Source organism: Heterocephalus glaber, unplaced genomic scaffold (genome assembly GCF_053883595.1).
Source record: "Heterocephalus glaber isolate CG9 unplaced genomic scaffold, H.glaber_assembly_v1.0 deba00001564, whole genome shotgun sequence".
NCBI classification, from domain to species: domain Eukaryota; kingdom Metazoa; phylum Chordata; class Mammalia; order Rodentia; family Bathyergidae; genus Heterocephalus; species Heterocephalus glaber.
In genome coordinates, this window is record NW_028258351.1 from 23,591,728 (window position 1) to 23,605,312 (window position 13,585).

Consider the following 13,585-nt stretch of genomic DNA (forward strand, 5'->3'; position numbering starts at 1 on the left):
TCCTTTTAAGTAAGGATTTGGTCCCCTATGATGTCACTAAGCAAAGTTTTGCAGCAACGGATCATTGAGATCATACTGAAATATTTCCAGCACGTGAACACATACAAAAAGTTAGCTCTAAATTATTTTGTTAAATATGTACAGATAGATTTTCCTTGAATTAGAATGATTCAGCTTATGATTTTTTTCTTTTACAATGAGGCAAAAGCACCAGGCATCCAGAAGAAACTTTACTGCAAATTTTGAATTTTAATCTTTTTGCAAGCTAGTGATAAATGGTATGACAGTCATGAGGGAAATGACAATATTGTACAGTGCAGTGTTGCTGAGCTATGATACTTGGCAGGTTAGGTCCAAGAAATGCATTTTCAACTTAATCATATTTTCAACTTAGGATGGGTTTATTGGAACATGACCCTACCCTAAATGAAGGAGAATCTGCATAACTCACCATTTAAATCTGAGAAATGTAAGGTAAGAACATAGCCTGGAATTCTTTAGGAATATTGGAACAGGACTAGCTGTGTATCAAAATTTATGCTGCCGCTTCTGCAATATAGAGTTATTGTTGAGCAATGGCTGCTCAGCCAGGGATAACTTCTTGGCCATATGTTCTGTTTTCACAATGGAATTTGAATGGAAGCAGTGTGTTCATTTCCAGGCTGAGGCTGTTTTAATAAGTGAGTGGGGTGGTCTCAGTTTTGTTTTCCCCTTTACTGGCTCGATTAAGAGGATGGCAGAGCTTTAGGGCACACAAATGATGAACTGTGGGCCCAGGGCATATTTTTGTAAATAAAGTTTTATTGGAACACAGCCATGCTCATTTGTTTAGTTATTGCTATGGCTACTTTCCCACTACAGTGGCAGAGCTGAGCAGTTGTGAGAGAAAAGGCCTAAAGCGTTTACTATCTGGTCCTTTAAGAAAAAATGCCATCTCGCTCTAGGGCATGGTGGGGTAACTAGACAGTGTGCCCCAGAGGCCTTGTAGTAGAAGAAAACCCTGAACTATTTAGGGGCAAGAGATAATCTTCTTCTGTTAAAGTGCTAAATTTTGTGGTTTGTTTTGCAGCTAGTGTTGTTCCAACTAATAACACAACAGACACAAATATCTCAAATAAAATAATAGCAATTTCTTTAAAAATTCATAAAAGATTGTTTCCAGAAATTTAAGGACAATTAGAAAGGTAGCAATACCACATGACTAGGCTGAAAAAGAAAATTCATGACATCAACTTTTCACACAATATGGAAGCACTTTAAAAACTCAGCATCCATCTTATAAACTACTCAGCAGAATAGGAATAGAAAAATACCTCTTTAGAATGCCTATCTAATAGCAAAGTGAATACCATAGAAGTGAGGGACTACAGATATTCCCACTTAACAGGGAATATGAAAATATGCTCTCATCAATATAACATAGCACTATGACAAAACATAAAACATAACACAACATATGGAGTACCTTTTAAAGCTAACTTACCAATTATAGTCATATTCTACTATGTAATTTGTCCATAATTATTAAATATACAAAGCTTATATGTGCTTTATATATCATACAAATAATTTTATTTATAAGTATTTATATCTGCTAATTTTTATATAATATAATTTGTTTCACATAATATATATGTAACTTATATATAATTCATATACTTTATAAATAAATGTATGATATAATTTATAAGTAAAATATGACATAATTTATAAATAAAACATGAAAATTATATATAATTTATTATTCATATACTATATAGACTTTAAACATGATATTAGGTAATATGTTACTATAATGGTGTTGGTTTTCAATGACCAGCCAGTGGAACAAGGCAGAAAAAAAATTAAGGAGGAAATAAATTTCTATTTTTTATTATGGTGTACTTAAAGAACTTAAGATAAACTAAGAAACTTTTGGAACTATGAAGGAAATCTTCAAAGATTATAAAATAAAGTTATAAAATAAATATATAAAGTTATAAAATAAATATATAAAATCAGTAAGTTTCCCATAGGCCAACAGTAATCCATGTGACTTTACTTAAATCCACATCAAACTTTGCTAAGGGAGATAAAAGAAAATGTCAATAAGTAGAGAGGGACACTATATCTGCCTTGGAAGAATCAGCATCTTTTAAGCATATGAATTCACCATAAATTAACTTATAAGTTCATTGCAATTCCAAACAAAATTTTAACAGGACTGAAGTTGGCATATAAAAAACTGATGATAATTTTCATTTAAAATTCATTTCTGAGAGTAGCCAAGAGACATTAGGGAAATCCGACCAATGTGAAAAACCTTTTAAAGATGGATATTAATAAAATAGTGAAATATATCACAAAATTGAAGAAAAAATAAAATTAGACCTGTTTCTTAAAGAAATTAAATAATTTCAGATGTATTCAGGATTTAAGTGTAAAAATAAAAGACTGTACATAAATTGTTAAAAGATAGTCTAGGTAGAAGATCTCTATATTGTCCTCCATTCTTGATCTAGGAAATATTTTAATTTAAAAATTCAGAAGCAACAAAGAAAAAGACAAATAGAATTTTATATGGAAAGTTAAAACTACTATATGTAAAATCACTATTCACAAAATCAAAAGACAAAGGACAAATTCATCAGAGGCTGAGTGATGCCTGTGACAGATGGAAGATGCTTCCCTCTATAAAAATAGCATTTACAAAGCAGTGAAGAGGAATACGCTCAGCAGGAAGAAAGAGGAAAGGCTGTAAACTGGCCATGACACATAATCACATGAAGAAATATAATCTCACTATAAACCAAAGTAAGAAAATTTTAAAAATTCTTTCACCTACCATACAAAAATAAATCACAAATTTATAAACATGGACTAGGATGCTTTACGAGATGCCCAATGGAGATTTTTTCCTGTCTGAGATTGTATCAGAGTAATGATGGGGAGTCAGTGCACTGTTGAGTACCCTAGGCTAAGTTCAAAGGCACAAGATACTTGGCCATTTAGTGCAGAGAGTAAGGAAAAGAGATCACAATGGGGCTTTTGGGAGGCAATGAAGGGTGGGCAAATTTACACACCTGGAGTTGGTATTTTCAATTTCACATGGTCTCTATATGGATGGATGAGAGAGAGATTTTAAAATGCAGATAAACTTGATAAATTTCATAATAAGCTTCATTTTGGATACAATGCCCTTATACATAGGTTTTGACAATGTGTCAAAACATTCAAAAACATATCACTAAATAATAGTTATCAGTATTCTCAGAGCTATTTGTGGGCCTAACTGGAAGAAAGTCAGTTTCCCTACGAGGGTGTCCACCTCCCTTTTCTCCCTTCTATCACCATTTCCCCAGGTTGCACCCAAAACTCTCCACAAGTGAATTCAGCACCTGCAGACTACATGGGTTCATTTGGTGTCAGTTGTTCAAAAAACTTTACAAAATGACTTTATGAAATTTATGACAACATTAACGTTTATGGCTTCTCCATGAGTATTTGTAGTTTGACTTCATAGACTGTGTGAAAGTTGTCAAGAGTGTTCACATGCATCATGCAGTATCAGCTTCCCTCTCAAGAGCCTGAGTAGGGCAGATAGCATCACCTCCATCTCAGCCAGGCCAGGTGACTTGGGTGAGCCCCAGCATACAGCAGCCAGACTAGGCTGGGAGTCCAAGAGTTATGGTTTCACCCTGCTTTAGAAAAGGAAGCTGAGGGGGGCTGTGGCCATGACTCCTAAGAGTAGGACCATGTAGGGGAGATGTTTTAAGATTATATCTGGTCAGGTTCTCAACCTGCCCGAGGAGTGTAAAATTGGCCTGTGTTGACTTAACCTTTGAGTGCACATGGATGACTTTGTTCCTCATCCCTAGGCCCTCTGGAAGGAGGGACATCCTGGGAGAGTGACCCACACCACACACCACACTCCTGTTGAGAGCCCTCAGCCTTACAGCCCCTAGCATGTTGGACTTCCAGCTGCTCTTGGGCCTTACAAGCACCAGAGACAGGCATTGTATGTGTTCTACCTTTTATGGCTTCTTTCACAGCAGAATCCACTGGGAGGATGTTCTTTTCTACCAGTTCCAGTGGGCCTGGTCGGAGAGCAATCTTTTTGTTGAGATCATTGGCAAGGAGGACTCTTTTCAGCTTCATCTGAGCAGTTGGAATGGACCTCTCTGTGGTGGATACTAAACGATTGTAATGAAAAAGATCAGTTTTAGAGTTTGATGTCTTTGTTCTGCTTTGTTTTTGGCTTGTGGCTATAAAACAGTGTGTCACATCGTGCCCTAACATCCTAATAATGTTTCAATGGAATCATCATCACTTCCCAAGGATTAATGCTGAAGACTAGATACTTCTAAATAAAGGCAAATAGAGAGGCACAAAGAAAATTTGGAGAAACTTATTTTGCAAGGATCTGTGAAAAAATATGCAGTTTGGAGATTCTGCAAGCAAGCATTCCGTGGGGTCCACATTACTTGCCTCACTCTATGCTGCAGAGTTTGGATGGTGAATGGCTCAGGCTGAGCTGGCAAGAAATACAGTGTACAGTTAGAATGAGTAGTAGTAGTAAGACTTTAGGGTTTTAGACTTGTCAATGCTGTGATGCTGGCTGAGAGTCAAATGCTCAGGTTGTTTATAAAAGAAAAAAAATCCTTTGAAGCCGTTGTTTAATTGAACAGAGGGATTTTTAAAGACTGAATTTGCCTAACAGGTGTTTTTAATCATTTGGAGGGTGAGGAAGGTTACATACAGGGCCCTAAATCCAACCCTATATGGCTGACATCAAACTTCTTTAGAGAGGGCCCTGACTCATTTCTGTGGAAACTTGGGGAAGAATCCGGCTAACTTTTTCTCTAATGGAAAAATGTAAGCTAAGATTTGATAAGCATCTATAACTTTGTTCTCAACTTTGTGAATTTAGCAAATAATGTGTTAATAGACAAGCCTTCCAGCCCCATTATTCAGTCATTATCAAGCTATGACTTCAGCCCATGTGTCTAATGGCTGACCTAGAATTCTAGGAATGGCTAATCAGTTGCAACAAGTTGGGTCCTAAGAGGCCTTTGCAAAGATTCCTTGCTAGACTCCCTGCCTCAGGGATTTCTTGTCCATTCTGCACACCAACCCAGTACTAATCTTCAGAAGTCCCTTCCATTTTGTATTCTCCCTACAAGATGGTCCTCTTTATCCAAGCCTGCTACAAACCGAATCCATGTCCTTTCATGACTGGTCACTTTCCCTACCAAACATGCCATCCCAATGAGTCTGGTCTTGTTCTTTCTGCCTCCCCAATCTGTTGTCTTACTGAGCTCACCTTTGTGCCTTTGTACCATTGCTTCCCCACTCTGTTCCCCACATACAACTCCTTTTGTTTAGGCCACCATAGAAAGCCTTCCTGTTCTTACAGATCCTAGGTTTGTTTGACTCCCTCTAGCAGTTACAAGCATGGGCCCTTCATTTTATATTGCTACTTCTGAATTTAGGTGATAAACTCCTAGAGGGCTGGGGTCATTTTGCATCTAGCAGGTCTGTGGTGCTAATCCTCTATTTCTTTTGGGCAGAAGAGAGGATTCCATGAAGCCAGAAGCAGTTTGATATTTTAATGAAAGACTGTAATGATGTAAGAAATAACTTTTACAGGTGGTTCTGAGGATTGAACCAGGGCTTCATACATGTTAGGCAAGTGCTCTGCCACTGAGCTACATTCCTAGCCTTAGAAATAACATTTTGTATTATCTATTTTATTATAGCATTACTATTTACTCATTACCATAAGTGTTAAATATGCCAAAAAGTTTGCAAAAGAACTCAAAAGCCTCAGGAAACTCCTCATTTATTTTTATTTTTATTTATTTTTTGGTACTGGGGATTGAACTCGGGTCCTTGTGCTTGCGCAGCAGGCAGCCAAAACCGCTGAGCTAAATCTCCGGCCCAGGAAACTCCTCATTTATAGTCAATACTTTTTGTACTTGGCATCTCTCTTAGTTATGGTATTTATTAGTAGGTCTACATTTTTTTCTTCCCAGAATCTGTCTATAAATGTGTCTTTATCTATCTATCTATCTATATATATATATATATTTCTTCCCAGAATTTGACTATAAACATAATTTTTTTCTGCTCTTTTCACTAGGCATCTTGAAAGCCTTTTCTTATTCAGTCACTATTCTTTGAAACCCTTGCTTGTAGTAGTTATGTGGTATTCAGTTGCACAGATGATCCCCAATTTATTCAGCTAATCCCCTATTTTGGACATTTTGCCATTTTCAATGTTTCATTTTCTAAAGTAATTCCATGATAAACATCATTGTACATAAATCTTTGCCTGTGTGATTATTTTCTTTAAAGAAAATATGAGAAATCACAACACAAGCTAAAGGATAGATATATTTTTTAGAAGTTTGATGCACATTGCCAAATAGCACTATAGAAACGCTGACCCAATTGTACTCCTACCAGTTGTGGGTAAGAATGTATGTATTTCCCATATCCTTGCCACGCATGATATTTATTTTTATTTGTTAACCTGATCCTTGAAAAGTCTGTATATCATTTGAAATAGCATTCTTTGGATTATTTGTGCAGCTGCAACTTTGTGTTGTCTCAGTAGCTGCTTCTAGGGTCTTTGCCATGATATTTTTGTAGAGGAGGTAAGAATCTGTTACCTTCTCCTAAGAGCCTTTGGTGTCATTTAGTTGTCTCATCCAAGTCTAAGCCTTGCAGCTTACACAGCCTCTCCCTTGAGTGCTGCATTGTCCTCCCTCTCTTTCATACCCCAAAAGCAGTTCTCCATCTTATAATATTCCACCTGTCCCAGGGGTGGAAAAAGTCAGCCTTGGGAGACTGGATGTACTAGCAATGATACTGATTAAAGAACCAAGATTCACAGCTTTCATGATATTTCAGGACCATTTGTGCTACTTAAAGCTAGCATACAGTTGTGTAAGGAAATCTGCATTCTAGAGAAAAAGTGCTGGTGTATGTACATACTGTTCCCTCAGCCTGCAAAACCCTTCCTTTCTTCTTTCTTTTCATGGTCTGGCCTTCACATTGCAGCTCATTTTGTTGCTCCTTCTCCATCAATTCTGATTCAGATGGCTCTGTCCTGTCATTCTCTATGCACCCATAATACTGTGGATTTTCACTCTTTTCCTGCTGGATTGTAAATGCTGAGTCTAATGTCTGCCTCCTTTTACTATTTGAGAGAAACCTTTAAAAGTGGGAACCTGGGTCTTATTCATCACCATGTGCACAAAGTCTGACAGATCAGCTAGCCTCTAGTTTGACATCCAATACAATACTTATTTGATGAATAAATATTTTATAGCTACATCATTCAAATAGAAGGTAGACCCCTTTGAACTTGGGCACCAGTAGTCTGTGGGAGTCCCATCTGAGGGAAGGCAACTCTTGAATTAGTAGAAGCCTCCCTGCTCTTATTCAGGTGTTTGCTCTGAGGGGCAACTAGGTGTTTGTCCTATTTCACCCTCCTCAATGTAAAGGCAGTACCTTAGGGTGGAACTAGGCTTGCACTAATTAACACTGATCTTCTTTGATTATTTCCTGCGCACCAGAATATAAAGGAATCAGAAAGCAGGATCAAGCAGTTCCCTAATGGGTATGGAAGCAGAGCCTCAAATGCATCCCAAACTGAATGATGGTCCAGATTAATAATCACCAACACATGTCAAACACTTCTTATGTGTTCAGAGAAGCTTTGTGACTTGCCCTGGCTTTAGATTCAGGAAGTGGCACAGATGAGACTGGAACTCAAGATTGAAGGCTTACTGTGGCTTTCTAATTTGATTTTCAACAGGGCTTAAAATGGCTAGATGACTGCTTGAAACTTCCTCTATAATGTCAGGAGAGACATTTTAAGGGTGTTTAGCAATTGCGCAGAGACAAAGAACTCTGGAAAAAGCAGTCCACCATTTGATGGACACCCACTAGTTTATGATTTTATGCAGACTTACCTTGGAGTATGTGCATATTAACCAAGTTGCTGGGGTCAGATCTGTTCCTGCCCTTGCGCCTAAGGGAATCTTCAGTCTATGGAACAAAAACATGGAGAATCACCTAGCTTTAACTTTGTAAAAAAATTTCAGTTTCTATTAATGGGAAAAACTACTCTCTTTTTGTGACAAATGGAAAATAGAAATATCCTTGGTCTTCCAGGTTTTGATGAAGAAAGACAATGACCATTCCAGGAGTTTGGGAATGGGAAAATAAGATAAAGAGGTGAAAAGCTTGGGTCCATGTCAGGATTACAAATTTAAAAGCTTTGAAGGTCCAGGGAGGTATATGTTAATAAAATATTGATACAAAAGTTATGATACCAAGTTACTTGTATTATAATCAACCCTATTCTATTGCCTTGTAAAACAGTCAAAATTAATACAGGTTAGAGACAAAATTTTGCATAAAAACATCTGCTACAATAAGACCACTTTCAGCCCTCTCCATGATTCATCTGGCTTCTCTCTTAGGACATGGGAAAATGCAAAGCCTGCAGATTTAGACTTTAGAAATAGATCATTTTCTGTATCTCATCATCTTGAGGGGCGAGCCACTCAGTGATGGTGAACTTTTAGAGCTTTCTATGATAACAAACAGCCTACTTCAGCACGTGTGCCATAGGTTCACCACCGAGGCTGTCATAGGGACAATCTAGGCTTGATTTCTACTAATAGGCTTTTATCTTACTATTTTGGCACCCTGAAAAAAGGCCTGGGGTTCTCTCCAACTCTGATAAAAAGACACTCAGCTGTTGTTTGTTATTTTCTAAGTAGTAGGAATAACAGCCACTCACAAGCAACTTTGACGAGTTGCAGAGTGCTGCTCTTCCTGCCTTCCCATAGATAAGCAGCAAGGCCAGCACTCTCAGACAATGACACAGATGCCCCAGGCCCTTCCTTCTCACTCAAAGTGCCAATGGTGCTAAATGGTATTTATACCATTGATCAATTCAGACTGCAGAGGTTCCTTATGATGGTACAAAATATGTGAATTTTCCCTAGAATGGAAAACAAACATTCCCTTTGCCTTTAAGCAGCTGCAAATAAGCTCTGTATGCACAGACCTTGTCTTCCCATTGAATTACATTTAAGAAAATCTGTTGGTTGCTAAGAAAAGACTGCAATAAAAGGTAAGGCAGCTTGGAACCAACCTTACCACCCTTCTCAAGGTCTTTTGATCCTTGGTGCATCCTTGCTGTGATTTTCCCTAAAACCAAAAAGATTAAGGACATTTTGTTTAAATGCTAAAAATAACAGTTTCAAAGCTAACTTAGAGGATCCCATCTCCACCATAATTAGTGCAGAAAAGTGAGGTTCCATACAGTTTGGGGGCATCAACCAGTTGAAGTTGGTTGAAGAAATTTCACATGCTTCAGCCAGAGTTTAGCATCCTGAGGTCTATAACTAACAGCTCAAGTTCAGGAAAGGCAGTTTGCAAAAATTACCTTGTTACTATTCAAATTTTTTCTTTGCTCATGGAATGCAGTTGGACTTTTCAGTGCTGAAACAGAAAAACAAAGACATGAGCAGAGGCTGGCTCAGGGGTTGGTCAGCATTGCAGGGCTTGCTGCTATGTTGGCTGAGCTATGCACAGTCTGGAAGTGATTGTGTTGTGCCCAGATTGTGAAGTCCCAAAGACCACCAGGAGGCCATTTCCGATGTAAGCACACGAGGGTCATTTATTCAAGCTCAAGCAGGGACTCTCAATTGTCACCGACAAAGTGAATCAAGATTGAGAGCCCCGAGTTCCAAATTAGCAGGGTTTTTATTGAGATTACAGCAAGCTTCAGTCATTAGCAGCCATATGATTGGTTAACATTTAGCAAGTATGAAGTGTAGAATTTTGATTGGCTAGGCTCATTAGGGGTTGAAGGGGATTACGTATAGGTTTTTACAAGAAAAATGGGGACAAAGGTTAGTGGTCTACTGTCACGTACTGATGGTCAGCAGACATCTTGACTCATGGTCATGACCACCTTGTGTGGATAGTCAGCAGGTTAACAGATTGTCCTATAGATAGTGGGCCCGGGACACTTGTTTCTAGGGCAAACAGATGGCTGGGTAATGAGCTTAGGAATCTTGAGTTACAGATCATGTCTTTTGTCCCAGATTAAGCACATTTAATCATTAATTTGAAAGAACAAAGGAGACTGCTCCATTTTGGTCCCACATTCACAAAATGGAGTCACTTTTGGTCTCACAATTGTCACTATGAGGCCACAAGCAACGAAAGAGGAAAGGCCTGGAGGATGCCAGCTGCCTGGAAGCCACAAGAGCCAGAAGAAGGTAGAATTCAGTCCTCAACCAAGAGGAGCAGCAGAGACAGAATGCGTGACAGGAAGAGGAGTGGTGGAGGCAAGGACATTCCAAGTTCCTTAGGAAATAGAGGGGTCAGAAATAACATGGTTTAAGAGAAGAGGTAGATAGGTAACTTAACACTCTCTGCAACTTTGCTCTGCTCTTGAGTTCAAAAGCTGGGTGGTCTGGGTAGGGGTGTACTGTAGGAGGGATGTACTTTGGATAAGGGATGTGGCTGGTTGGTCATGAGCATGTAAACAAAGGTGTTTAGTGAGAAGCAGATAATCAGACTTGAGGGCTGGAAGGAGCCTTGGAGACAGGAAAGTCCAGTCCTGAATTAAATGAGGAAACTGAGGTCCACACAAATGGATTAACTTGCCCAGAATCACACAAGCAGGGCTTGGAGCCTACATCCTCTGATAACCCTAACCTCTTTGTAAGTGTGCTATTCAAATTCCTAACAATCAGCTAACCCAACATTGGTCGGTCACATGTAATACATAGTAGCTGTAAACCACCAGAACCAAATACCTCCACTCTTTCCTCTACATCCTCCCCATTACTCATCTGAAGCACCTCTTCACGATGATTCAATCAACTCTTAAGATGTAGCAAAAGAACTAGAATATTCAGCAAAATTCTACATTTTGTATTGATTTGCCTAGTCCCCTGGAACAATCTCAATCAGGAGCCATAAGTAATCGCTTTTCATTGTAAATGATGAGGTTGATCAGAGGTTACAGAATTGGATTGATTTCTCTTGAATTTTAAGTCCAGACAAATTGATGAATCACATGATGCAGAGTTTTACAATTACTCTAACAGATGTTTACTCTTAAATTGCAGGCAATGAAGTATTCTTCCAAATTTTGGCTGCCATAAAAATTAGTTTTCTGGTCAGATCAGCACTTGGGGCCATGTGTGTGCACATATTCCTCATTCAGCTCTTAAGACCATGCATGTTAAATGTAAACACAGTTTTCAACAAGGACAGTTGGACATCAAGCTATAATAATGGTGGATACCACAATGGTGGTTAGCCTATTTTCCTCTATGTAGGATGATGCTTGGCAAGTTACTAAGACAAGTTCTCCATCAATTTCCCTGCCTCACTGGTAATTTTGACCAAAGAGGCATGCAAAATAGTCCCAATGACCTAGGGCCCAATATAGTTGATATCCTCCCTTTTCACTTGGGCTGGAGATTGAGAGATCTGATTTTTATTACAAAAATAATTCTTTTTGCATATGTATCATATTTCCCACCAGTCTGGAAACTGATTCTTTAGCTTCTCTTTGATTGCTGTCTTTACTCTTAAAACGGGCTTCTTTGTCACACCTGTTACTGTAGATGGCCCCTTTCCTTCCATTTCTCCCCACTCAGTGACTCTGGAAAATAAATGTGCTGCTCTCCTGTGTGATTCATGCATTTCCTTTGATTGAGGTCTGGAAGGAGGCATGACTTTTTCTGCTTTGATCGCAGTTGAAATTTATACTGAAGGTGTCTGAATATTGGTTTCCTTTCCCCCAGCAACTGGATCACAAAGTCTGCTCAGAGAACAGTGGCCCCTGGTGAACCTTCAGGCCTTCACCTCTGTCCCATCACCTGGGGATCATTTCACTGGGTATTACATATTGGTGTGGCTTGACTGCTTACATCATTCAGAAAAAGAACTGGCTTTAGAAATGGGATCTTAATTATTAAGTGGTTAAAAAGAGTAACACATCCTTTTACTTAACAAATTTTCCAAAGGGAATAATATGAATCTATCTTGAGATATCTCACACATTCCAAACATGATTGGTTTTAATTAGTCTTGGAACTTGAGAAGGATTTCTGATTCAAAAATGAAGACCTTTGTTTCTTGTTGGTGGAGCTTAACTGTCTTAAGAAACACTGCTTTTCCTACATCTTAGCTTCATACAGCTACAACTCATCACTTTTTTGTGTTAATAACTACTTTGTGAAATGATTCACATGGTCCAGTTCTCTGATGCCACGGGCACAAAGGTCTTCTAGAACCTTCTAATTGTGAGTGGGAAGCTATGTCCATATAGCAAGGTCTTGGAAAGAATACCAAAGAGGTCCACACTCTGCTTTTCCCACATGCTTCTCTCTTCAGGAGTTAGTGGGGGTTTTGTGTTTTGTGGAACACTGAGTTGAGGTCTCCCAATGGAAAACTCCCCTGTAATGCCCTGGGGTTGAGGTTTGTCTTCTGCTTGACTCCAGAGAACATGGATTTTAGCCATCTTCCCTGCAGGCCTGCAACAATCATAATAGTTGGCACCCCCAGTCAGGGTTTTGGAAAATACACAAAGGACCACTTGTGTTTACCAGCCTGGGGAGTATCAAATGGTGAAATTTTGTATTTAAAGGACATTGACATTTAAGATTGAAAAGGAATTTGGATTCCTAAATTTAAAAAATAAGTCCCTGTGATTTCAAATTAAAATATGGTTATAAATCCAGTCAGCCACACATTTGACTCATTTCCTCTAGAGGAAGATTAATCGCTCCTCACAGGGGAATTCATGTTCTCGCCTCAAAGTTTAGTTGCTGGCTATTCCTATTTCTGTCTCCACAGCTCCAGCTAATGTAGGTCAGCTGTGTGTATAAACATGTGCTTACTTAAGAGTTCAGCAAACAATCCTGAGATAGAACAGGCTTCTTGTGGTCCTCCTCACTCTAGTCAAAGCCCAGGCCTCTGAGAGGATCCCAGACAGTGAAGAAAATAGGCCATGTGGCTGCTAAGAATCCATTTAGGGCCAAGGCCTGATCCTTATATATAGGGCTGGGAGCTGGTGTTGGGCAGGCTCTGATAGCCAAGGCAAGGTTGTTGCCAGATGTGATTTCACCCTAGGGACCCCTCACGAGCAGGTTCAGTGAGAGCCCAGCTCCATTTGTGATGAGGATAAAGACCAAGAGGCAGATTCAAGGAGCCAGAGAACTGGGACAGCAATCAGACCCATGATTCTCAAATCATGGTCCCCGGGCCAACCTTCTCACTATCAATTGGGAACTTACTAGAAATTCCAATTCTTGACCCCCACTCCAGAACTACAGCATCAAAAACTCTGGGGATGGGACATGGATCTGTGTTTGAACAAGCTCTCCAAGCTGATTTTGATGCCCAAGTGTAAGAACTTCAGCCATGGCCTTTATAAGGCCAGTTGGTCCTGATCTACAATCCTTGGGGATTTGTAAATTTAAAAAGGGAGCAATGGATTGCCAGGATTGATTTTCAGCATTTCAAAAAGATAAAGAAAAAAGTATGTCTGCTCAGA

At 39.0% G+C, this 13,585-nt stretch overlaps 1 protein-coding gene across 5 annotated transcripts in view; it reads right to left on the reverse strand.

The window, feature by feature from the left end:
- Positions 1-13,585, reverse strand: part of LOC147823924 (myocardin-like) — a 39,447-nt gene that overhangs the window by 15,332 nt on the left and 10,530 nt on the right. For 3 of the 5 annotated variants that reach the window (XM_087191846.1, XM_087191847.1, XM_087191848.1), the window contains 4 exons: positions 9,449-9,504; positions 9,155-9,210; positions 7,962-8,037; positions 4,011-4,172 (listed from right to left, as the gene is read on the reverse strand). In XM_087191846.1, coding sequence (XP_087047972.1) covers positions 4,011-4,172; positions 7,962-8,037; positions 9,155-9,193 — 277 coding nt within the window. In that variant the 5' untranslated portion in view covers positions 9,194-9,210; positions 9,449-9,504. The remainder of the gene's footprint in view (positions 1-4,010; positions 4,173-7,961; positions 8,038-9,154; positions 9,211-9,448; positions 9,505-13,585) is intronic. The other 2 variants (XM_087191849.1, XM_087191850.1) reach the window with 1 other exon arrangement.